Source organism: Larimichthys crocea, chromosome XXIV (genome assembly GCF_000972845.2).
Source record: "Larimichthys crocea isolate SSNF chromosome XXIV, L_crocea_2.0, whole genome shotgun sequence".
Lineage (NCBI taxonomy): Eukaryota > Metazoa > Chordata > Actinopteri > Sciaenidae > Larimichthys > Larimichthys crocea.
Window position 1 is genome coordinate 8,390,236 of NC_040034.1, and position 27,528 is coordinate 8,417,763.

Below are 27,528 nucleotides of genomic sequence, written 5' to 3' on the forward strand. Positions count from 1 at the left end.
TGTTATGGAAAGCCCCATTACAGTGCAGAAGGTTTCAACCTCAATTATATGGAGAATATATAGTAGTCAAGCCGCTAATGAAAATGGAGGAGAGTGTCTACTCTAGCAAACAGCCTTCTGTGAAAGATGGGGAAGTAATCTATTCTCTTTACGAGGAGCAGTACTTTTTCCCCCTCTGATTGCCACAGCTTTAATGAAGAGCTTACATACCTGGGGGAGACGATTCAGGAGCAAAGCATCGGGCAACATATCGGATGTGGCTCTAAAATGGAAGTCAGGAAAGCAGATCTTTATATTACATGTGTGCCTATGTGTGTGTGTTTTTTAACACTTATTCTTGATGAACACTGATGCCCACTTTGACTTAACAAGAGGAAGACACACACATTCAAACACACTCGATATTCAGGCAGAACTCATGGCAAACATGTGATGGAACACATGAAGGTGATGACATACAGTGCATCCATACATGACATCTCGTTGACATCTTAGGGTGTAACGCATACTTGTCAGCATGTGTTAACGTTCTCCACGTCATCCTGCCACCACGAAAACTCTCAGACCAAACTCTTCAAGCACCGTAGAAAATGAAAGATCACTCAAAACAAGCTGTTGTAAAGTGAGTCAAGCCTTCTTCACACTGAAACCGCACAGCTCTTTAGCTAAATAAATATTATCATTCTGTGTACTCTACTCTATTTGAGCAGTTCATATGCATGCATTTGGCATATACAGTATATTACATAGGCATAATGTGTATATATACTGTCTAGAGTAGATTTAGTTTGTGGAAACAATAAAAATGGTGTTTGTTTTAATTGATGTATCTCATGAAGGCGACGCTCAAGGAAAGGTCGGTGATTTAAACCAGAAATTGGAAGAGAAATTGAATGAAAGCATTTGAGCATTTCAATTAGTCATTGCTATTAGCTGTTCAAGCACAAAGTGAAAGTGAATATACTCTCTTGTAATTTTAATTTACTGTAGTTGAACGTCATGCTGTTGTTGTTAGCTTGGCACACTTGAGATGAGAAACTACTGTTAGATGAGTTAATTGATTACAATAAAATCTGTTTCAAAAGGTGGCGAGGTAACAAATTTATATGAAAAATAAATTATATCATAGTCAGTAAAACTTATTCTTGGCAGCTGGTGGGTTTATTTATTTCATTTTCTGATTTTTATTGTTCAGCAGTCCTTGGAGGGTGAAACAAACCCTAATCTTGGACACTGAGTAAGAGTTCCTGCAGACAATGTGCAATCAGTGTTGTTTACACTAGAGCTATCCTGCAATCGAATCCAATCAAGGGAACTGTGCCTCTATGCCTGCTTTACCTGTGGTCAAAAGAACAGCTTGTCTTGTTAATCATTTGTCATAAATATTGGTGTCTGCAATATCGACTGACGCACTTCTGTCTCGGCCGACGTCTGCTATTACACAAAACTCAAGCGCTGCTCAGAATGAAGAGAGAGAGCTCCAGTCACTCAGGTCTGAGCTGCAAAAGATCACGCCCGGGTTAATACAGCAAGCCAGAGGGAGATAAAGACAAAGAGAGAGACAGGAAGGAGGGAGAGGGAGAAATAAGATTTCATTTAAGAGCGTGTGCCGCTGCCTCAGAGACAGTGCAGTGATGTGAGGCTGACCTCTAGAAGGAAAGCAGCAGCAGGGGTCACCGAGGTTGATCCAATTCTGGGCAGTCAGTGCCAACACTCTGATTAAGAGGTGATGAAGGGGGCAGACCGACCGTCATTTCCACAGGCGGATTCACTCCAGGCTGCGTGTGGGGTGGGAAAGACAAGGGACAGAGAAAGTTCAAACGGCAAAAAAGATCATTAGCAAAGTTGCTAAAATTACTCTAAAGCTGTTTTTCTAGTCACAGCACTCGCATGCTTTTTATCTGTTTCAATACTTATCATCACTGTAGATTGAACGCCATGTCAGTGTAATCTCTTTTGCACTGATGATGATTCATTCTGTCTGTGTTTAATTAAAGCAAGCCTGTAAAACTTTTGAAGGAAGAAACAACTTTCTCTTACAAATGAAAATGAGAAATGATGAGCAAAAACATGCACACTTGCTCATTTCACTCAGAGATTCAGCGGCTGCAGCCTTATTTGGTCTCATACGACCAAACTACATATTTATGATTATTCTCTATTAGTGCTACTGTTACACTGTGTTTTACCGTAACACAGATAAACCTGCCTTTTATTACAACAGTAAACCTGTTTCCTGCTTGCTCTCTGTCACTTAATGATAGGTTTTACGACAAGTGACTGCAAATAATTTGGGGAAATCCAATGCAGTTTTTTCCACGTGGCAGCTATTCAGTACAGTCGTCAGTCGCTTTATTACTAGGGTTGATGCCCATGAGGAAATGATCTATTCTGTTCATATTAGTTCACTGAAAAAGGTAAACCAAGCACAATAGTTTGAAGAGAACCAAGAGCACCCTTGAATATAACCTATTACTGTAAAGGATGAAAAAGAATTAGGGTCGTTTTGTCCCTTAATTTGAATTCAGGTGGAGAATTTAATTGCATGTCACCCCGTTCTCTCCAGTCGTGTTCTCTGGAGGTCTCGACTCGTGACTCAAAATGAAATACAGAATTAAAATGGACTAAAATGGAATCCAAAAATACAAACAAGGAGCAGAGAGAGAGAGAGAGAGAGAGAGAGAGAGAGAGAGAGAGAGAATTAGATGGTAATGACAAGAGAGGGATTAAAAAAAAGAGAGGCGACGGGGTCAAATAAAGTGCATTCAGTGTTTCCCCTCAGCCAGAGAACCAGCCAAAGTATCTGCAACCATGTGCCAGTGTGTGTATGTGTGTGTGTTTGTGCGGTTATGAAGCAGTGGGGCGTAGATGGCATGGAGGCGGTGGTGGTGGCAGGGAGTTCCCCTGCTGGGGCAAAAGCTGGGCGACTGCTCAACTCTAATTAGGCCTGTCTCAGCAGTCTTTCCCCACCCAGGGTTCCCACACCTCTCTTCCTACCTGTCTGCCAGGACAGCTCAGCACACACAGGCTCACAATGCAGGGGCACAGCGAGAGTTCCTTGTGTTTCAGTCTTAATGGGAATCTGTCCTTTGTTGTTTGAGAATGCAGACACAGGTAGGAGACAGACATGAAACAGACTGACGCGCAAACACTAAGACTGACAGCCGTAACACACAAAGATGGAGGGGCAGCCTGCAGAGAGATGAGAGAGTGCGTTAATCCACACGCCGTAGCATTTCCTCTGTGGATCTGTGTGCGTTTGAACTTTTCAAGGGGAGGATGGCAAGGAGAGATCGGCCACTCTGTAAATGTCAGTGGATCTGAACAGCCCGAGCCCAGACAGCCTTTCGCTGTCGCCTGCCACTCACTTTGTCTCTGTCTGGGTGCTGTTTGTTTTCTCCTCTCCTTCCCCGTCCTCCATATCCTGCCCTCTCCCACACTTTTATTATTGTCTTTTACCTCTGTCTTGCCATTGCCTGCAGGAAAATAGCACATCCTGTAATAGACAAGGATGTTTTTGTTACTGTGTTTCTCTCTCTTTTCCTCTCCCTTTCTCAGAATCTCTGTTGTACTCAAATCCACCTCAGGAGCAATCTTTCTGGCTCACGTTACTCACTTTCATAGACCATATAGAATTCTGGCTACCCAGCTTTATTTGTTCCTAATTTATTAGCCTACCATTATTTTGCTGCACTGGTAATTAGATTTTTTTCTCTTGTAGAAGGGGATGTTTTATTCCATTCTTCAAAACCATCTTCAATTTCCTAGGGAATTATCAAGGGAGGGTTCCTTCATTTAATTTGTACGGAAATTAATTTGTCAATGTGAGAAATAGGATACTTGCTAATCTAGTTAGGCCAGCTTGTCTCACCCCCCTCCTGCATAAGGCCTACCCTAACTGTCTTTCCAGTGTTCAGGGGATACATGAGTGAAAAGGCAGACGGAGGACAGGCAGAGTAACAATTCAAAGACAAATGAAAGTAAAATGCAGAGCTTTTTGCGGTAAAAGAAACAGGGGAAGTGAGAAAGACACAGGGAGGAAGAGTATTAAAATCAAAATGCCGAGAGGCGGGGTCATAAAATGGCTGGCTTTATTGAGCAGGGCACACTGGGCCAGTTGCAGCCTGCAGGCCTTTTCTAGTCTATCTCCTTGTACTGCACTGCATCTCTCTATCTTCCTCTCACTTCAGTGGGATCCAATGAAGCTGTACTGTCATGACGTTTTGATTAAAAAAATAAATAAAAATCTTACCAAAACATGTAAATAAACAGAATGACAGGATAATTCAACTAATAAATTGTTTAATTAAATTGTATCTACTGTATTTATAATTATTAAATTCCCAGAATTTTTTTTTACTATTTCAGTGCACTGATTAAGTTCGGACAATAAACTTTATCGTTAAACTGTAAAACATCCTGCCTCCATTACATATCTTGGTTACAAGTGTTTGATAGCCACATTTGAGGCATCTTTGCAATAAATCTGTGTGTATTTATATATAAAGAATAGGCGGATAATAAAGTGATATCAGAATGTTTTTTATTCCCTAATATCAGTATCAGCTTTGGCAAAAATCCAATATTGGTCAGGCTCTATTAGGAATACATATATTTATGTTTATGTCTATTCTACAGCATACAATGAGCTTGGGAAAGACATTTTCCTTTTTCAACATGATAATCCTCCAGTACACAATTTGAGTTTGACATTTGGGGAAAATATTTGCTTTCTCTTGCTGGGAGTTAGATAACAAGACTGATAACCATATCTGTATCTTTGTGATAAATGTGAAGCTACAGCCAGGAGAGAATTTGCTAAGTTAGCTTAGATTAAAGTCGAGAAATGGAAACAGCTAACCAAAATGTAAAAACGACAATTTGTGCTTTTACATTTACATTTTACATTTGATATGAGAGTAGGTAGGTCCTCATCTAACACACATCTTCTGTACATACTAGATGAAACAAGCAGTTAAAGTAAACAAAGTCTGAATGAAGTTGGAAGTACTCAATTGTAAAATATGTAAATTTATGTGCATTGCAACATTTATGAAAAAGAAGAAAATGTTTGGTCCCTCTCCTCAGTCACACCCCTCCTGGCCATCTCTTCTCTAGACCCAGGCAGACTCTCTGGCTGTTGTGTGTTTGTCTGAGATATGGACTTGGATGCACACTGAGCGACCGCCCACTCCACACATTCCTCTGTAGTCCACCCGCTTCTCTTGGACGTTGAACAAATTGATTTGGCCGTTGATTATTCAAGGGGCATATTTCATAACTTTTGACTGGCTTCTCTCCACCTCCCACTCTTACTTTTCACCATGCATCTGCCTCTCTCTCAAACTCACACCCATATCCAGCTGCCTCTCTGCAGGATACAGCTGAAGGAGGCCCGTGGGTCGTGTAGTTCAAGGCTCTGTCCCTGAGTCTGATTGCACTGAAGAAGATCACCGGTGTACCCTTTCTCCTTAGGGAGCCACACAAAGTGCCCGGGCATGGCTGAGAGTCAGCGATAGAGAGACAGAGAGGATCCATTGGTAACAGTATCACTCTCTGTATTTGGAATAGAGACAAACATCAGATTGCAGTGGAAATTTATTTAAGTTCTGTTGTTTTTCAGCGTAGTGTTATGACACTAAGGAGGCAAATTCTTGCAGCAATAGATTACACTCATGTGCGTTACTTCACATGAATGTGTCAACTTTTCCAGGCATTCAATTATTTCATAGCACTCCCATATAGATTAAAGGGAACTGCTACAGGGAATGAAACCCATGACTGCATAAAATCTATATATGTATACTCATAATAAATATTCAAGGAAATATTGGATACCAACCAATAAAGCATTCATCACAGGGACATGAGCTGAGGCACGGCTGCAGGCACACTCCCGCTTGTTATTAATATAAATTATCTTCACCACAAATGACTAATCGACTCCACTCCGTCCCTCTCTCTTGGGCAAGGAAGTCAGAATCTTTTTTTTCCCCCCTGATGATTAGTATTCTTTGAAAGAAATGTGATAAACTTACAAGGGATTGATTTACAATGTAGTATGATTCATATTTGTTCATCCGTTCAAGGTAAAGCCTTTAGAAGAACTGGACTAGCTGGAAGGAGGGTTGCAAATTATTTATTTTCCAGTTCAATCAATTAATTGCGTAGTCTATAAAATGTTAGAAAATAGTGAGATATGTGCACTGCACCCTCAAATTGTTTGTTTTGTCTGAGAAACATCCTACACCCCCAGTGTTATTAAATTCCATACAACAGAGAAAAGCAGAAAATGCTTGCATTTAAGAAGCTGGAATCAGAAGTTGTCTGGCGCTTTTTTTTTTCGCTTGAAAAACGACAGTTATCAAAATAGTTGCCGATTCATTCCCTGACAATCTAATAATTTCTGCTGTGGTCTGTAAAGACGGAGAAAAACAACTGGTGTGACACAACAATTCACATGGAGCTCTAACTTTCAAATAAATAGTTAAACCACCAGAGTACAGTTTGAAGATGACAAACAAAACCAGATTCTTCAAGATGATAAAATATCTGTTCACTCAAATTGACTAACCATTCAGCCGAGACACCATCTGCAGGCTTAGATTCACAGTTTGAAGCATAAAATTGGTCAGTTCATTTAGAATGAGGCTGGCGTCCCCCGTCATAAGGGTAGACAGAAAATAAGCCGGAAAGCTCCACAACCGTTTAAAAACCGCCAACAATCACTGCTACTCTCATCAAACTCAATATATCCAGATAGATTAGCAGTAAGAAAAGACAGTGACACGCAAAAATGAGCCTCAGAGTAAATGAGAGTGTTATAAAGAGAAAATGAGACACTAGTGATTAATTAACTACTCTCTCCTCCTCGTCCTCATAAGGCCAGGATAATTTTGTGAGTCTATACGAGGGCTGCAGTGCTGTGTGCTCCGGCTCGCTCTCATATACCCCAGTCAAGGCATAAAACATAGATCAAGAGGAAAGTTTGAGCAAGGAGAAAGTGTGTATTATATGAGCCTATGGTTGATTGCTCTGAAACTGGAGAAGGAGCGAAGGGGAGGAATAGCTTCGGTGGACTCTCTAATACGTCAGATGTATTTCTTTTCTCTTGAATGTAACACACACACACCTCATGTACTACAAAATCACTTGTGGACATAAACACTCCACCCTGATGTCCAAATCTATCCTGGACAGAAAGTTGCAGCTGCTGCTTCCCCTCGGGCCCTCAGTATGTAGTCGTAGATTGTGTGTTTGCGCGTCTGTTCATGCCAATCCATGTGTGTACGTTTTTCACTGTCCTCCAGCACTGTGCTGTAATCAGGTAAACCCAGCGGCAGAGTAATCTCAGTCAAATACTATAAACCACTAGCTAACTCCTCCGCTTCTCTCCTTTCGTCTTTCATCTCTCTTCCTCCTTTTCTTCCTCCTTCTCCTCCTCAGCAGCCTCCAGGCGCTCTAATCTGCTTCCCCTCTCTGGCTCACCTTCCTCTCCACCCTCCTCCAGCTCCCCCCTGGCACACTCCGTCACTGCATCGCTGGCACCAGGCATGGGCCTGTTTCTCTCTTCATCTGGTTTTCTGAGATGGGGAGATCTGTGTTGTGTTATGTGTGCTGTAAGTGTGTGTGTGTTGGGTGGAGTAGCATGTCTATTGGGTTTGGGTGCAACATTATCTCACCCTGTGGTTTATGTGGTAATCTGTGTGTGAGATAAAAGTGATCTTATCCACAGTGAACACACACGTATGTGCTTACTATGCAGGAGCCAGGTGCAGTAGCAGTATGTTCAGACTTGCAGGTTAGCTGTTACTATTTAATTGTTCCACTTAGTAACTGACAACTGTTGTGTAGCTAACTGAACCAAATTTATAAAGAGCTAATGTTTGGTTGCTAATTGATGACTGCAACATTTTTATTCATGGATACTCAGGATCTCCTCATTCCTTTTTCTTGCAACGGAAGTGGAGCATTAATGCCAACATGTGTCTGCTAAAATATAAATATAAAACACATTTACAACTTACAACAACATTGTATATTGCTAGAGTAGATGATCCGGGGACTCTCAGTACACTGCATTTTGTCATGATTAATTATGGAAGTACACAAATTGAGAGTCAGTGCTGGCCTGTAAAAGGAGTAAAAAAGGTAATGTGGAACACATCTGTCCTGAATAACATATTATTACAAAATATATTACAAACCCCTCTAAGACTAATTACAGTTAGTCACGATAGTACACAATTGTTAGTTATTTTTATGATATTGCTTGAATTGTTATTATTATTTATATTATGTTGCTGATTTTTTTTTGGTGGAGTTGTGTTGCAGCTTGCAAGGCTTCAGTGACTTAGTGGTTTGCAGATTGGTTTGCAGATTACAATTAACTGAAAACCACATGGATACCCACCTTTCGTTCCAAGCATGTCGGAGAAACTACGGTGGTTGCGAAACACGTGAATATTAAGCAATTTAACCATTCTGTGGAAGAGGACCTACAGTGCTCCCTCTGTATATATAAAATAATATATAATATACTGTATATAATCTTATTTTCAGATGTTACACAAATGACAGCATACTTGAATATTGTATTTTTATTCTTTCCATATTCTCCCAGAAGATCCATGTAAATCTTACACACTAGACCATTAATTTTAATGATGTAACGTGATTTAGTAAATCACCGTTTGAAACAAGCTCATGATAACTTCACACACAAGCTGCAGCTGGTCCAACAAAATCCAGGTCTGCATATATATCTGTAATTAAAATTCAAACCCCAAGCGCATTCACTGGCGATCATATGCACAAGCACAACAGTGATGTTACTTTTCAGTTTAACTCTAGTCCCAACCACACACACACATGTGTATGCAGACCCACCCTCTATCTCTGTGTTTGGATTGGAAATGAAAGCTCCAGGTGAGAGTGTTTGCCGAGGTGTCTGCTCGGTGGATAGATGATTTAGTGGGTGATTCTATGAGGAGATTCCTCTGTGGTCTCAGCTGGGATGGAGCGAAAGAGATGAGAGAGACGAGTGGAGGAGACTGCCCAAGTCATTTGATGGAGAGGTGGAGTGGGAGAGGAGCCCGGGTAATAAGACTTTGCTTGCGTCCACGTGCACACATACACACAGAATCGTCCTGCAGATTAAGTGTGTTGCAGGTTGTATGAGACCTGAGAGTGAGAGGGAGAGACGGGGGAGATGGTGTTGAGTCAGTGTGTAAGCCGCAGGGCAGCAAAGTCTTCCTCTACCACTAAGTCAGCCACTGATCTCATTTCTCCACAGATGGACTCCTAACACACTCCCATCAGGGGACAAATATATATTCCCTGCGTCTCTTTCCTCACACATTCCTGCACCATCGACCTTTTCTCTTTATTCATCTCCCATTCTCCTTCTACCTCTTTCTCTCTGTGCCTTGCTTTCTTTGTTTCCACACGTCCCATCTTCTTTTCACTCTGTCTATATTATACTCCTCCATCCCAATATCCCCCTCATTCTCTCACACTCCATTTTTCTCTATGTCTTTGGTTTTAACCCTCTCCTTCATCCCATCACTTCATCCCGTGCCAGACCACACACCATTACCCTCTCTCTTCTTCCTTTGATCAATCACGGCCAACAGGTGCTGTAAATTGTGTCCCCTGGCGACCGGCTACCACTGTGTCTCGCGCGTGCGTTCATCCCCTGCCTTGCCTCCACCCTTGCTCTTTCTCATCTCTTCCTCGCCCCAGTTTGTCAGCGAAGCAAAACTGGCCATGTCTCAGAGCCCATCATTCATACCCCCCCCCCAAGCCCCGCTTCCCATCCTGTCACATCGGCAGCTTGGCTGGTCTCAGACAAATAGCATCACAGCAGATAATACAGCCACAGCCAGAAAAGAGCCAAATAAATGGTCCCTTCTCTGCCGACCTAATGGTCCTGCATTCCACTTGGCAAGGGGACAACGCTCAGCCCAGGGACTACACGGACGCAACCAACAGCTTCTAATGAGAAATCCCTACAAGCTTCAGCTAGCCATGACATGCACACTTCACACATACACACACCTTATGAATAAAAACCTGTCGACTGTCATATCCCCCAGACAGATATGGTGTTTCTCAGGGGAGATGGTTATTGTGTACAGTGGTCCTTCGTTTATCGCGGGGGATACGTTCTAAAAATAACCCGCAATAAACGAAATCCGCGAAGTAAGTTTTACAATTATTACACATGTTTTAAGGCCGTAAAACCCCTAACCACAAACTTTTATACACCTTTTTACACGCATTTTGTACAGTACTCCTTTAGTTAATCAGGACGCACACATGAGCGGTTCTCCCTTAGCCAATTTAGGACACAGAACACAATGCGCGTTCATACTGTACAGTACGCTGTAAAAAAAAAGCATGCAAAATTACACAAAAAAAATCCACGAAACAGCAAGTCCGCAAAAAGTGAACCGCGTTATAGCGAGGGACGACTGTATTACGAACTACATGGTGATGTATAGACATCATAACAGTGAAGTAAATCATATCTCAACACTCCATGCACATGCAGCCCATGTCAGGGCGTTGCAAAAGATTTGTTCTGCAATTTTTAAGCAAATTTCTAAAAAGGTGGCTAAAGGACGTGCTAATCACAGTGTGTTTCCGTCATTCTGTGCTACAGCGTGTGCATATTCTCAACAGGGTGTAAGAAAATTACATAATTAAATGAACACAAGTATCTCTTCTGTAAATCCAGTACATCGTGGCATTTCGATTTTGCCTCCCACCTGAGATGGCATTTGTTTATGGCATTTGTCAAGAATTCATCTGCTCTGTCAACACACCAGGTGGTGATTTTTTTTTTTTTTTAAGCAGTCATGATTATTCTGGCTTTCTGGTAGAGAAAAAGACGAGTGTTGCAGATATCAATATGCAGATTTCTCATTGATGCGTCAACCTTATCACATCTTGTTTTTGTTTCTTTGCTTCCTGGCCTTGGAATTCCTCCTTGGCCTTGCCTGGATTTTTAGGCCCATGAGTTAGGTTAGGTTTTGTATTAAAAACAGCTGGATGATTAGTTTTTATAGTTACTGTCTGCAAGTAACAACAGCCAATTTGCTAATTTAAATAGCCAAAGCAGCACAGCTGAGGTTTTCAATTAGGCATGTTGATTCAGGCCTTCAAACAAGTCTGACTGAAAGTCAGATTTCACAATAACTGTTGATTCTCACCAGCATTTACATGTTGGCGAGATTGTCTGATTTTGCTATGTTGTTTGAATCTTAATCCCCAAAAGCTAAACAAACATGGAAATCCTTCATCTAATAAGACAAGTTAGCTGGTCTCAGTTCATCGGTTCAACATATTTGCTCTGTTAACGACAAAACACATAATATAGGTTTCTTTGTCTACTATGTTGTGCACAAGTCCTCCTCAACAACAAATTAAACGACAAAATGTATGCTGTGGTTTTGGTTTGATTATCTTAAGGCACCAAAATGTCTGGGTAGGGTTAGGGAAGAAACTACCGTTACAATCTCTACTGCTGAAGACGCCTTCAGTTTGAGTCTAAGCTGATGCTGTTTTGGGTCATTAGTTCAAATGACTCATTTTCTTGAGAAGACCAACTGGAATGTGTGTGATTTGGCTAAATTTCATCAGCGACAGATCTCCAGAAGAAATGAAGATCTCTGCATAAAATTATCGAGTCTGCTCCATATGTATTTGGACACATCTGCAAGTTTCCATGCCTTCATCAGCACGGGACTGAGCGGAGTGCCACCACCGTAACTGCTGACGCTGACTGCGTCCTCGCTGTCTGTCTCACACTGATGTGCCTCTTCCATTCTCCTTGATCATGGCTACCGTTGTCATCTCCTCTCCTCCAGCATAATGAGTCAGTGTGTGATGTTGGATGGCTGCTGACAGTGTGTCCTATGACTCACATCGGGGTGGTACTGCTGTCCCAGCATATCTCAATACTCCACCCTCCCTCTGTTGTCCCACTCCCCCTCTTTCCTCTCCCTCTTTCAGTCTGCTTCTGTTTGGACTGTACCTTCCCCAGTGAGTAGGGACATCTGCTAATAATAAGATACTGTAAAGGTGACACACAAATGTACAAACCCCTACACGCACATGTGCGGCCCAGTTAAGTGGTTGTGCAGCTAAGGCTGCTTCCATAGTGTTTATTATGTTTTCACTGGTCACATGCTTTTTTTTTTTCGCTTTTCTTTTTTAACTCTGTTGAGAAATTGAAGCAAAAAAAAAAAAAAAAAAAAAAAAAAAAAAAAAAAAAAAAGCTGGAGAGAAAAGGGAGCGAGCTGGCAGAAGGCACAAAGTGTTGGCCTGTGGAAAGTCCGATGACGGAGACCAAATTGACATTGGAACCAAGTGAGGCTGTGTGGGTTTGATTGCATGTGCTTTTGCAACAAAGGATTGTGGTATCACAATTTATACTTTGAGGGCTGTACACTTGTGAGATGTAGCACACAGACCACAGCCCTTTTGCAGTATTTACATTTTTACATCACAGCAGTGTGTTTAAAACAGCATTTTTTTTTTATAATTTACATCGACAAGGACAAACAAAGATATGGTTGTTCCTGGTCTTGATGATCAGTTCCAGCTTATCAGCCTGTGAGAAACGCTAAACAGTACTGATGTGAGGACCGGCTAAAGACAGACACCTTGGCCTGTTTTATGTAAATACCACACTTAAACACTCCTGCTTTAAAGGGCCTGGGCACTCGTAAACCTTGACAGACCCTTGGGCCGTGCCTCTGCCTGTAAAACACTAACTGTTTATGGATGCCTGTACCTGCATCCTTCCACCCATAAACACTTTTCTTTGTCCTTCTGGGACAGAGTAAGTGAAGAAGAGAGAAAGAAGAAGAGATTATGTCCTCTCAACCAGGAAGTGTTTTAGGTCATGTCCATGCTAATGTAAAACAAAACAAACCAAAAAAAAGCCAAACAATAGAAAGACACGTAAATCTCTTCAAGTGAGCATGGAAAGTGTTTGTCACCAGAGCGAGCCTGAAAAACTGAGTGCAGCATCAGGTCAAGGTTGTCAGTCCTTTAACACATCCTGTTGTTTATCCCCTTGGGGTGAAAAACTTTAAATGTAGAAGAAAAACAATGCATTTTCATGTTTATTTGCATTTGTATAGAAGTGCTCTTATTTCCCCATCGTCTATGTCCTCTGGGAACTGCCGTCCTCAGGCTTCCCGTAGCCTCTCCCTGCTGGTTCCTGTTCTGAATGCAGATGGACTGCATGCCGTCCTCTTGGTGCCATTGTCATTGTTGAACCAAAGTTCTTTTAATCATGGCGCCACCCCAACCCACCATGATTTACTAGCCCTTCGCATCCATAGGCATCCACTCCAGCCAATTGCATTAAAGAGATAAATAACCCGACCAATAAAAGTGCTGCGAGGAGGCAGAATGGGCCCTGGAAAGCTCATCGTCCATTTGGTGCAGTAGGAAATGGGACGGGAGAGCCAAGGGGGGAGGTGGTGTGCGGCTTTTAGTGGAAGGTTTTTTAGGGGTGATATTGTGATTGGTGGTGGAGGTGATGTCATGTCATCCATCTTAGGGAGCCACTTCATTAGGCTAATGGAAGGGCTGGACCGCACACCGTTTGTTCCTGTATGTGAATGTGTGTGTGTGTGTGTGTCTGTCCTTCCATTGATGGCAGCTTCCAAGGCTAAAGTGGTTATGAAGACTAAAGTGATTTTATTAGCTAGGCACATAGCCCATCACTGCGTATGGACATAACTGTGTGTGTGCGTTTGTGTGTGTCCATACGAGTGCGCAGGCAGGTGTGTGTGCTGGTATTTGCCGTAATGACACTGTTTTTGGTGAGGTGGAGGTAATGCTTTGTGTCTGAGGAGCTAAAGCACACCTTATTCCTTTGATGTTTAAACTACAGTTGCGTTTCCTTCAATGACTTGCAAAAATGTGAAGTGCAGAGAGGATACTCACTACGCTTTAGGGTAATATCAGTGATAGACTTTGATTTGTCACTGACTTAAATTAGTATGTCACTTCAAATGTTCCTCTTGTGACGAGTGAAGAGGACAAATGGAGCTGCTCTTTGAATTTGCTGCACCGCTCGGCCTTCTCTCTCTCTCTCTCTCTCTCTCTCTCTCTCTCTCTCTGTCAGGTCTTCCCTCTCCTCGTCTCTCTTTCCGTCTCTCCATCGCTGTCAGCTTTTCCACCTGAAGCCCACATGATTTTCTGTCTCGACACGTGCTGTCTTTACGAGAGCGATTCCTCTGATTCCATTCCTCCCTTTGTTGTCCAGGTTATTCCACCATCAGAAGCCCATACTTTATATTTTTCAGATGTCATCTGAGGCCTGCCTTTGACTCGCTTTGTAACACCCTGAGTTTATTCTGATCATCTTTTTCTCTCCCCAGACTTCTCCATTGTTCAGTTGTAAAGCCTTTGTCATATTTTTTCTCTGCGTGTAGATCAAACTACAGTTAAATGTGTTACCTTTCAGCAACTGAACTTTCACTTACAACCGGATGAAGCTAATGGCCATGAAGTGGTGCTGACAACTGGCTCAAGTTCATTTTAAGTTTATTTCAAATAGTCTCTGTTTATTATGATCATAATTTAAATACATTAATGACATTTCAGCAGAATTAAAGTCAGAATCATAAAAGAAAGTCATATACCTGTATTTATATTTAATATAAATACTGCCCATCGTAAGAGATTACGATGCAAAACGTGCGGTTTATATTCATCAGGAACAAAACTAGGAGAGTCCCTCCATTATCAAACTCTTCCAATTTCCCCTCTCTTCTTTTGTGACACTAAAAAGATTTCCACGCAGCATTAACCTGATATTACATTAATCTGTTTATTCACACTATTAAGACTATAATGTGAGTATAATATGTATACTGTTTGTGCATACGTGCACAGTGGAGGTGTTAATAAAACAGAATAGCAATGTTGTGTCCAAGCTGTGCTGTAATGTTTCATTTAAATTTAAATGTTTCACAAAGAAAGTAAATCTGCAGTGGGAGAAAACAACAAAAAAAGCAGTATTAGTAGTTTCATGACTTAAACATATGGTCTCTGTACCCATTAAGATGTGTAAATGAGAGGACAGGATGTGAAGTAGCCTTAGTAAGGCGCCGGTATCCCCCACGTATGGACACCTGCTACCGGAGCAAAGGTACACCAGCCAAGCTGTTTTCTATGAATATTAATTTCTTCACTGTTAGCTTCTGGTACTGAAGGTCGCAAGCCACCCGGAATAGGAATAAAAGTATACCCTGTTTTTATTTATTGCTTGTGACAGTCATTAATTGATGTCTCTATATGCTCAGATCTGAAGAACGAACGGTGTTGTGACATGTTCCGACAAGCACACGTAGGGGGTGAGAGAACTTTGATGGCGTGATGGATTGAAAGATGAATAAAAAAAAAACTTGTCAATGCTTATTGGATTCCTGTCAAACGTGTTAGAAATTAGAAGACAAGAGAAACATTCATCCGCTTGATGTAACAAGAGATAATATTATTAGATGACTGTGCTGTTGTCTGACGAAACCTGTCGGTCACAGGTAGCAAACAAGGAGTTGAAGAGATATGTATGATGTTATATAGTTGTAGTTTTCACTCTCTGTGTTTCATCTTCTTCTCTGGCACTGAATTGTTATTTGAGATGATGATAAGGGGTCTTCCATTATCTGTATGAATAAAGCAAAAAAAAAAAAAAGATAAAGGCTTCTCTGACTGGATATAGTTCCTGGTGAAATGTTTGCTGGCTTGCATTAGAAAGTTTAAAGACGTTGTGTTAATCTGTTAATCTGCAGTCATTTGGCACGGCTTCAGTCCATCACGGTGTGCTCTCAGAGCTTTGTGTATATATGTATACGTGCCTACACCTGTATTAGGGGGCCTTTGCATTTCAAAGTGCAGTGCTTGTTTGGCTTGTGTGGCCTTTAACGCCTGTCCCTGGTGCAGATCGATTTTGTGCCTAGCCAGCAGCCCACTGCTAACCTTGAGGTAAGCTGGCGTAATGAGATCGCATCTGACGGCATTGACTCACACCTGACAGCACTGACACTTTCCTTCCAGGCAAGGGGGAGAGACACAGGGAAAGGCTAGGTCCTCTGTGGTGGTAGACTGTTTGATTTCTCTTGATTTCACTGTACTCTGCTTTCTGAAGAGGGTCAGGTTTTGATTGTCGGAACGGTTGACAAAATGAAAAATAAAAAGATTTGTCCAAAAAATAAAGTTACAGCTGGCAGTGATTTTTAATCACACTAGTTCTTATATTTAACGTGCAAGTGACAGAACCAGGACCATGTCTTGGAGCACCATGACAAGATTTCTGGATGTTTTTTTGTTTTGTTTTTTTCAGTAGCTGCTTGATGTGCCGCACAGAATTGAATTTGGAATGTAGATTTTGTTGTTGCACTGTGCTGTGGGTTTGAAGGCAGCGCTGGGCACGGCCTCTCTGTCTGCTCATAGCTGCGATAAGAATTACCTCGTCTGTATATTCTGGCCCAGCTGAAAACCTCTGCTACAGCAGGCTGCAAAGATCATTCATCACCAACAACACGCTCGCACTTTTGCACCCTGAAAAACGTGTAATCTTATTTGAAAATAATTAAAATGTTGCTGCCCATTCAAGCCATCAGTGTGATATACCTGTGAACATAACATGAGATGATTCCTTTTTTTTTAGGGATGTGACACTCATACTGAAGCTGATTCACAGATGCATGCATCAGGCTACAACTGGATGAGATGGGACTGGGATAACCATTATCTGAGTGCTGGTAATTGAAACAATAATGGACACGGTAACAGCTAGGAAAATAGCATTGATCCATCATCTAAGATGAGCCCTCTTTGTGCATTAATGCCATGACTAAATGGCGCAAACTGATATTGCTCTCGGTCATGGCTAGGTCTAGTTGGCTAATTGAAAAAGAAATGAGCAAGAAGAGGGTTTTGTGAGGTGTGGAAGAGTGATTCTCCCACCTTGCCTCAGTGGGGCTTTGAATCCCTCCCGCAGTCTGGGATTTCTAAAGGAAGATTAGCCGGAGACACGGCACGATTTTGGCGGAAGTGTGGAATTGGAATTCAATTCCTGTGTACCTACGTACAGATGTAGACTAGTAAGCCAGTGGGAGCCAGATCGATAGGAGTCTAACAGCTTTAACTCCTGTGCGGCTCAGAAGCATCCTCAGCAGGTTACGCCTTTGTCTCAACCTTGTGTACGCATTCTTCCGGTCTTACTTTCTGCTGTGCAATCTGACCTTGACACATTTTCCTCCACCTGGCATACAGCTTTGCTGATGTCCAACTTTCACCGGGTTGAAATGGCACTGAGCTGCAGCCAGCCTATAGACTGAGCGCTGCTGGGCTGGATGAACACATGGAAAATGAGATCACTGACCTACAGCAAAGGTTAGACTTCAGTAAGCATGAGCAGTCAGATGATGTCTGGTGTAGGAGTTGGGGGTTTAATAAACTACTGCTGGCCATAGGTCTATTGTTTCACTCCTCTGCTCAAACTTCATGTGGATATGCTGTGGGTGTGGGTGTTGTGGTGTGTGGTGTGGTGTGGGTGTGGGTGTGGGTGGGGGGGGTCTGGGTGTGTGTGTGTGTTGTGATGCATTTCAAGCCAAAGCCCTTATTGTGGCTAAATGAGTTAAGCTGAAATGCTGTTATTGATTACACACAAAGGTTGAGATGGAAAAGCAACAGAGTGGGAATGGGCCCAGGTCCAGGTGTGTGTGTGTGTGTGTGTGTGTGTGTGAGCATGATTGTGTATGTGAGTCACATCTGTGCTGTCCGTCAGCCTCTGGCTTATCCATTAGGGGAAAAGGGGGCTGGTGACTCTGGCAGAGGGAAATACCAGTGCGAGGAAAAGAAGAGTGTTTCAGGCCAAGGTGGAAAGTAACAAAGCGATTGTACTCTGAAGCTATAAAGTACTGCTGCTGTACTCGAGTATTTTCTTTTTTGGAGAAATTCTTTGTAATTTCCTGCATCTATTTTATAATTCCGAATATAAATTTTGTATGTAAAGTGTTTAATAAGCTTCGTTTAAACAGTTTAAACTCAACACACTTAAAGGGAACTTGCTGTTAAAACTTCCACGACTACACTTGTTTGTCCTCACTACCTGTCTCTCTTTGTCCACTGGCTCTCTCTCTCTCTCTCTCTCTCTTTCTCTCTCACTCTGTCTCTCTCTCTGTCCTTGCCACGTGTAATTAAAGCACACTGATTTTCTCACTACTGTGTGTGTGCATGTGCGCGGATACTGCTCGATATCCTCTCTCACTCTGTTTTACAGCCTTTCCTCCGCAGACACCTGTGGTTAGGCGCACACACACACACCCTCCCTCTCCCTCTCTCTCTCTCACTCACACACACATACACATACACACACCTGGTCTCTCCCACCTCTCTGCTAGAGTGTGTCTCTTTATGAAAGGCCTGCCTGACGCCCAACTGTGAGGCCCTTTTAATTAGAGCCCTGCTGTTAAGCACAGGCTTCCTCCAGTGGTCTCATCCACTCCCTACCACCTCCTCACACCTACATACCCTCTGTCACACACTCACCACCACCGTGCTCTCTCTCTCTCTTCCCCCCTCTCTGTCCTCGTGGCAAGGTTCACACATTGTATCTACATACATCTGGATCATACTTACTGTATTCCACCACCAGAATCCATGTCAAATATGCATTTTCAAGGCACCACATGAGGTCAGATTTTGCTCACAGCTTTATTTATGAGAAACCAGTTAAAATATACATTTTGAGAAGAGGATTGCAAACTCCAAAAGTCTGAATAAGGAAGAAAAGGTAAGTGTGTGGCTCTCAGTATTTCAGGCTCTGTGTCTTCATGTAGTTTCGGTGTATCTATTTACCATTTTCAAGCAGAATACTTGAATATTTGAGGTTTAATATTTAGATTTTCACCTTTTTTTAAACCTAAACAAAAATGATAGCATGAATGAAATTAATATGAATGAAACCTATGCTTCTATATCAGAAGAAAATTAGCTTTTTTCAAAGACGTTTATGTTTAAGATTAATAGTTATGATAACTCAATCTATTTCACTTTTTTCTGTGTCAGAGGAAACAAGGAAATTGGAATAGTTTCAAGATGAAAGTTCTTTAAAATAATTGTATCGATTCCCAAGAGGAAATAAGACGCCAGTGCAAAAAGTTATGTATATCCTTATGCTGATATAAAGCCCTGAAATTCTTTGGGTTAGGCGATCGGGGCTTATCAGCGTATGGTTGGTGAAAGGAAAGAATGAAAACACATGCACTTGTATAACACTCTCAGCTGTGCAGCTACAGTCAACTTCTGCAGAAAGAATTCCTGGAACTCGAGTTTCTCCATCGCACTCATAACCTGCATTCCTCCATTTCCCTTTTCAAGCAAGGCACGTAGTCGTCGTTTAAAAAGCCCAGATCTTGCATGCATTGACTCTTTTCTGCATCTGGCTGCTGTGATCAAAGAGTTATTGTGTTGGGGGGGGCTCTCGTCTAAGCTGCTTTCATAAGGAACTTCTACAATCAGGGTTAAGTTGATTAGAAACAATGGCAGGTGGGTGGATATTATGTTGAATCAGCTCTGGAATTTCCAGCTAAACTTTCTAAAGCTGCTGCAGTGTGTGTGTCACCCGATCCCTGGCGGGGGAAGGGATTATAACTATACGACATACACATAATGCATGCCAACCTCAGTCAGAAATCTTAAGACGAGGGGAGGTTGCAGTCCAGCTGTGGTTAGAGTCTAATGATCTGACTGGAGTTCCCAACAGCAAATATCCCCTTAAAATCTACCGTCTTGCATCTGTGGCTGCTTGTCTTCAGCTTGATGTGGGAAGACAGGTTGTTTAGGACCGTGGGGAATGAGGGATGGAGAAAGAGCAGGGTGGGAGCAGAAGAGAAGGAGAAGGAGGAGGAGGAAGGCTGCAGCTGTTGTTGTTTGGAGTTTAGTGTTGGTCTGGGGTGTCTTGACAAAAATCACAGCAGAGCCGAGGAGAAGCGCAGCGCCAGATAGATAGATAGATAGATAGATAGATAGATAGATAGATAGATAGATAGATAGATAGATAGATAGATAGATAGATAGATAGATAGATAGTCTTTCACCTCTTCTTTCCATCTTCCTTTTACCTCTGTGGTCTTTGTGCCCTCCAGTCCCAGGGTTTTAACTTGAAAGGCAGAAACAAAGCACTGTCTCTGTGCCACCTTCCTTTTCTTCCTCCACCTTCTGAGCAGCACCGAGAATCATCCTCCACCGTCTGCACCTGTATCGACCCTTCCTCTTCCTTAGAGGAGCAGACAGCCAACTCCTGCTAGGGCCCTTTTCCTTCTCTTCACAGGGCGGGAGTTTTTATTATGATTGTTTTTAAAGATTTTTTTTCTCTCTCTCTCTCTCTCTCTCTCTCTCTCTCTCTCTCTGTCCATGGTTACGGATATTGCCGAAAGCAGAGAGAGAGAGAGAGAGAGAGAGAGAGAGAAGAAGAGCAAGAAAGATAAGTTATTTTGCTGAAGGACATTTACAGAGGCAGCTTTTAACACCCCCGCCCCCAGTCAACCCAGCCTGCCTTCACTTCCCTCCATCCCTCCTTAAACACACTTCTCCCTTTTCTGCTCTTTAAATATTGAGAATCGTTGCAAATTCCTCTGGCCTCTTTCTTTTGATGCTGCTGGCCTCCCAGTTCAGCAACACAGATGCACTTGGAAGGGCTGAGACGCTCAGTATAGCAACAGCAATTCCCCCCTTACAGGACCTTCTTGCTCCCCCCTCCAGGCCCCTAGTAAACGGGTCTGAGCTTTTCTGGTTCCCAAGCCGCACCTCTTCCGTGACTCCCCATGTTCTCTAGTCTGAAGGCCAAGCTCTCCCTCTGGGCTGGCTTTGGCTGCTCATTTTCACTCTCAACGGGGGTTGGCTCTCCACAGGCCTGGCTTTTTAACCTACACCAACATGCATGCACACGCACACACACACACAAACACACACACCGCACAGCTGAAACAGACTGTAATGGTGACCCGGCTGACTCCTGTCACTTTTCACCACTCTTTCTACCCCATCTACACACATCACAGCATACTGTTCCTCATTCCTCCCTGATTGCTTCGCCTTTTTTTCTTTTTATTGCTCAGATGGCTGCATTTTAGATGCTATTTAAGATTTTGCTAACTACTAGGGTGCATACGCCTGTGTTGTGGGTTGCTCAAGAATAAAACGCGGCCTGGGTTCAAGATACAGAACAAGGGCTTGTTCTGAAATGCTGAATTCCTGAGCATATGCAGCTATTGTTGTTGTTTCTCTAAAGGGGGGAACAGTGAATAGCTTCTAAATAAAGCAAAAGCTGTTAAAGTTGCACTGCATCCAGGCTAACCAACGGTCAAAACACGGCTGGAGAAATCTCCCCCGTCGTTTCATGTAAAACAGGAGAGCGAATACTGAGCAGAAAGCAAGTGCAGCAGACTGAGATCATAGACGTGTTACTGCTTAACAGCCCACTTTATGGGACTGGCTGTCTTTGTGTTTTAATGAGGAGGCCATGTACGGCTGGAAAGACAACGACAGAGAGAGAGAGAGAGAAAGAGAGAGAGGAGGAAGTTTTAGGTCTGTCAAGGCCCGGAAGATGAGAGATTATAAAAGGTTGAGAAAGAATAAAGAATGGTGTTGGAAGAAGTGGAAGGTTTAATGTGTCCTTTTCTCTTCAGGTCTAATTAGGATTGAAAGAAAGGGCTGAAGGATCCCACTTAAAGTGTTGCTGTTAATTTTTCACACCACAGGTGCACTTCATGATTCTTCTCTTCTCTTCTCTTCTCTTCTCTTCTCTTCTCTTCTCTTCTCTTCTCTTCTCTTCTCTTCTCTTCTCTTCTCATGTCCACTGCTTCTCTTTGTTTCATAGCCTTAAGAAACTCCACAGTCTCACTCCAGGATATTTTTTTTTTTGCAAACAAACTTGGAAGTCTTTCTGTGTGTGTGTGTGTGTGTGTGTGTGTGTGTGTGTGTGTGTGTGTGCGCGCCTCATTCCTGTCTATATTTACCTCCCTATGAAAAGTGTTTTGAGCCCCGAGTGCAGTGGCATGAGATTGGCAGTTTGCTGTGTGCTGATAAAGTCACGATCCGTGTGTGTGTGTGTGTGTGTGTGTGTGTGTGTGTGTGTGCGTGTTTAAGTGTGCCTGCTGGTGAAAGAGAGGAAGAAGGAATGAGTGCAGGCTGGACACCTCAGGAATGTTTTTTCAATAACAAGTTCCCCCAGCTGAGTAGAGCTCTGTTGTACAATTTTCTGTGTTTTACTGCACTGTGCGCGCGCGTGTGTGTTTGGGTGTGTGTGTGTGTGTGTGTGTGTTTGCCCTGGGGGAGGGGAGCTTCTGCAGCTTTCTCGCTGTATTGTGATTGGCTACAAGTGTGTTATGCTCTATGAGTCGATTGCCTATTACCGCACATGTACACTAATACCTGAAAAATGCAGAAGACGAAAAAAACACTAGCCCCTCATGTTGATGCTGTTGAGTTTGTTCTCTGTCGCAGATTTTGCAAACACACACACACACACACATACACACACACACACGGTCCTACCTGTGGAGCGTGACTCCAGGTCGCTGCTCACGCCTCGTGTGCATCAGCGTTGTGCAACAGCAGAGCCGTCACTAACTCGGTTGTCCTTTACGCTGCTCTCCTCTCTGCTGGCTGCCTCATTAAACTTTCAGCTGAACAGTTAAAAACTCTTCTGCCGTTCAGTCCCAACTGACCACGGCGTAAGAGGACTAAATTAAATTCAGTCTGTTCTGTTGGGTTTGAAGTCAGATGGAAGGATGGCATTTGCCAACTCTAGCCTACAGCAAAGCAGTGCGGCGTGGTGGTCTGTGAGCCCTGACATCAGCGTCACAGTCAGCCATGGAGCTAAAATATAAGTTGTTTAAAGTTTGTTTGTTTCTGTGTCTTTGTCTCTAGTCAACTCTGGAGATGGCATCGATTACAGCCAGCAGAAGAGAGAGAACATCGGCGACCTCATCCAGGAGACTCTGGAGGTGTTTGAGCGCTACGGTGGAGAGGATGCCTTCATAAACATCAAATACATGGTGCCCACCTACGAGTCCTGCATGATCACATGAGGGGCAGGGCGTCACGCTGACATTGCACAGACTCTTTACTTTACCTCTTTATCAGTCCACCTCCCCTAATCTTAGCTCGACACCCCACTGAGACCCGGCGCTCCTTCCTGTGCTCAAAACACTCTCCTCCCACCTTTATATCCCAAAACCCTTCATAGATTCATAATAGCGAGTCATGAGGTATTTTGTCTCTGTATCTGTGCATTCATCACTTGATAAAAGCAGTACAAGCGTGACAGCACATTTGCCTTATTAAATATGTTTAATATGTTATGCATGTTTTGTTTTTTTATTACGTAATGCTTCGTTTAACTAGCTGGTGAGAAATTGTTGATGAGTAAGTGATGGAGTGATGTGCATCAGATAAAAATGTGAAAAACACTCACAAATTCTTATGATTTATCATGAAATTTCACCCCAAGTGAGTCTCAAACACCGAACGCGATGCTTGAATGTTGACTATGAAGTGTTTGTTCTTCCAGCAGCCAGCTTAAGTATGTCAGGTACAGTAGATTTTGTTGCATGGTGACAAGATTTCTAGTGTCAACAGGTCCATAGAAACTCAACTCAACTCAAACTGCTGCAGCACTTAGACAACTCTCACAATAAATTAAAATATAAATTATATAAAGCACAAAGCAATAAACATCTGAAAGCTGTAATCTCCTCGCTGCAAAGCTCCTAATTAAAAAGGTGCTAATGCAGCCTGAGTGGTACAAAAAGGAGTTGAGTGAGATTGCAGTGATGCAGGTCTGTCTCTCCTGTGTCAGCCCATAAAGTCCATGTTGTACATCTGCGCTGCGTTTTGTCCTGCTCTACAACTGCTTCTGTTCACAGCTGCGGCGCTGTTTGGTATTGTATTGTACCACTGTACCCATTCTGTCACCAACCCAGCTGGAGACAGAGCCTGTCTAAACACGCAGGGAACGACACAGAGGAATGACGGCCGACAGCATTCCTCCAGACAAACACACACACACACACACACGCACACACACACACACACACACACACACACACACACACACACGCACGCATGTGCTTGTTTAACGTCCTTTGAACTATGATACCCCACAGTGATCTTGGGTGTTTTGGGTGTGCATCTTAGTGTGCATGTGGGCTTATTTGTGACTGTTTTTATGCATCGCAGCATACGTGTTTTGTGTAGCAAAACCAGCCAGTAACCAACTTTTTGTTCTCACGCTGTGCAGATTGAAAGAGGTCTTCACGGCATTAAAATCAGAGTGGAAACTTCTTCCAACACACAATGAAAGTTTTAGCAACCGTACCACCCCCCTTCACACACACATATACATAAACAACCCTGCGACCCACGGGGGAAACAGTGTAATTGATTTCTGACTCTCACAAGGACACTTGCACTGTCTCATGTCTTATTGTAAGTCATGTCTCCAGCAAAAGCAACTTTACAGGCCTGCGGAGGAATCTATTCTCAACTAGAAGACAGGTTCATAATGCTCATATTTCAACCTCAGCACATCTTGAAAAGAATGTTACTGAATAGCTTTTCCACGCTGCTGAACCCGGCCATGCTGTACTCCTGCCTGCTGCTTGATCTGTGCAGTGAAACATGAAGAGGAAATGCAGTCTGGTCCCCTTCCAATACAAAACACATATTTTATCATAATAAGTGCAGCTGCATAATAAAAACAAATGTAGCATTGGTAAAGGTGTTTGAACTACTTTTAAAGGGTGGAGGGGATTGTGGGGGGGTGTGGTGGTGTGCCATATCTCTGTTCCCGCTTGATGAGCTGATCGAACTCTCAACCGCCCGCGGTTCTGTCGAACTGTATCAGTGACGCCCTGCTGTCCTGCTGCACCTGTCCAATTTTACTGAGCCACGGGCTAGCAGCTAGCCAGCAAAGGAAGCAGAGTTTAGATGTAGAGAGGGCAACTATGAAAAAAAAAAAAAAGGAAAAGGTGAAACACGGTGAACAAGTTTTTAAGCTTTTTCTATCGAGTGCCTCAAAAATGTTTTACAGAACGGAACTTGTTGGAAATTTCACCCACAGCTATCCACGGCCTTCCGCTTCAAGCCGGCATACAATGTCATACAAGATATAATGTACAGAGTTCACTTCACGTCTTCGCACTTAAAGGGCCAGGCAATCTGATTTCTTTGGCTCAATTAGGTCACATCACAGGCGCTAATGGGCATTAAATGCTGAATGGTGTCCGTTTCGACCTCTTCAGGAACCCACTGAAGCTCATTAAAGAAAAGGTGACAGTCTGGAAAGGAACGCAGAAATACACACACGCACAGGCCTACGCAGACACAGACACACACATACACACGCATAATAATGGCAAACAGTACCAAATAACAACACCAAGCTGTAATTGCTCATGCAAGTAATAGAGCGAACTGTGAAATGAACAGGAATGGAGGCAGCCAATAAGGTTATTCAGCCTATCAAAGGCATCAACGCTTGACTGGTCCAGACCTACAGGCCGGAAAAGACCAAGCATGACATTGCTTGAAATTCTCCCTTATCTCGCCTCGTGCTCGTACATGAACAAAGGCGTCAAAAACAAATGTAGCATAGAGGACAAATTGTCCTGATCATCATATTCTAACCTTTTTCCCTTAGTCATAATGAGCAATTGATCATTTTGTGACTGCCGCTGCCCCAACATATACAAGGAAATAAATTGCTTCCCTGTTCAGAGTATTTCCTCCAGTCATAGAGCACAGGTTATAACATCATGCTCTACTTCTCTACAGCAGATAGTATCTGTCGCAGATAAAGCCACATTATTATTTTCAGTCGAGAGGATTTCCAAGTTTTTTTTTTCCGTGTGAGCGTGTGTGTGTGTGTGTGGATATCTTGTCTATTGTGAAATATTTGCCTGATGGCACGTGGGGGCGATGTTATTGATCTAACATGTTGTTGAGCCATTTTTGCAACATCTTTATGCACATCTGTTTGCTTATTATTCTCTTCAGTCCAGAAAGGTAGTGAACGCACCTCATGTTTCTGCGATGTTTTGCCGACGTGTGCGTGTGTGTGTGTGTTACAGTTTATTTGTACACTCACTGCTAAGTGGATTTAAGAAAAACACTTTATATAGCATCTCGTCAATGCGCATGTTTTCCACTGCTGGCTCCCACCAGCCACTGAATGTGTAGTATTCCTGTACACCTCACTTTGTCCTTAGAAGTGTGAAATAGCATTCTCTAATCCACGACCTGGCCTAACCCTCACTCTCCATTGCAACTGGACTCCGGGGGTCAACCCAAGATGTTGCGGGGGGCCCACGGGCACTCACTCACCTCGCAGGGTTATTATTAGCCTAACTAGCTCAGCCACTAACAACAGCTGCCACTGCCCCACAGCCAGCAATAACTCCCACATGAGGAACACATGCGAGCCATTTCACTGATGGAAACTCTAAGCATTGCGCCGACGTGGAACGATTTATACGCAGAATTCATACAGCCACACAGATCAACACAGCTGACCACCAGACGAAGTGTTTACATGCACTGCCTGGCTCGCGACCCACCAGCTACTCCATTCTTCAGGTCGAGTTGTTATCCGGGAATGAACAGTGACTTTGTAAATGCTGGCTCCGCGGAGCTCAAGTTTGTCCTTGTGCATCTCTGTCTCACCACATCACAGCGGTGGCAGGCCAACAAAGGCTTTTGTGTTGCGGTGAGCTGTGCAACAAAAGCTACACAAACACGCCGATGGCGTTCCGGAGGGGAAAAAAAGAGATTGAGCAAAGTAGAGAAACGGCTAAAATTGAGCAAGGAAGAAAAAAGACAATTATGGAAGTGGAAAGGCGGTGTAAAAATGTTTGTTGTGTGTATGTGCATGTTTGAAAGAGAGCGAGAGAGAGAGAACAGTGAATAAAGAGGAAGACAGTGAGATACATAGCACCCCGAGCTCTGAGACAGGCCGGGATGAATCCAACAGCGAGAGAAATGAAGGGAAGGAGAGGCTGTGTGGGCCGCGTTGAGATGGATAGATGGAGGGAAGTGGGATGTTGTGTCACCTGGTAGAGAGAGCTGTCTAGCTCTGGCCAGACCTGAGATTTAGGAGCAGTCATCTGCAGAGAGAGGAATAAGAGACCAAAGAAGAGGAGGAGGAGAAAAAGGAGGAGGCTATAGACTCCACCACTTGGTTATCTCTGTTTTTTTCCCCCCACAAGTGAAAAACAGAAGAGAATTGAGGTGACAACTGGCACTTAACGACATCACCACGCTCCCTTATCTGAACAAACAAGCTGAATGAGAATGCCTCGCCTTGTGCGTTGAAAATCAAATAATTCACCCATGTGGGTCGCACTCGGAGTTAGTTCGCATGTCACATGTTGTAACCCTGTCTTCAGTGGCAGATTTATGAAGAATTCAGGAAGTCTTCGTCTGTCTTCC

The 27,528-nt window shown here is 43.1% G+C and overlaps 1 protein-coding gene across 2 annotated transcripts in view; it reads left to right on the forward strand.

The window, feature by feature from the left end:
- pacrg (PARK2 co-regulated) overlaps window positions 1–23,402 on the forward strand; it is a 122,553-nt gene extending 99,151 nt beyond the window's left edge. For both annotated transcript variants that reach the window (XM_027275222.1, XM_010757016.3), the window contains one exon: window positions 22,969–23,402. In XM_027275222.1, the coding sequence (XP_027131023.1) occupies window positions 22,969–23,129 (161 nt within the window). In that variant the 3' untranslated portion in view covers window positions 23,130–23,402. The remainder of the gene's footprint in view (window positions 1–22,968) is intronic.
- The last annotated feature ends 4,126 nt before the right edge of the window (window positions 23,403–27,528 follow it).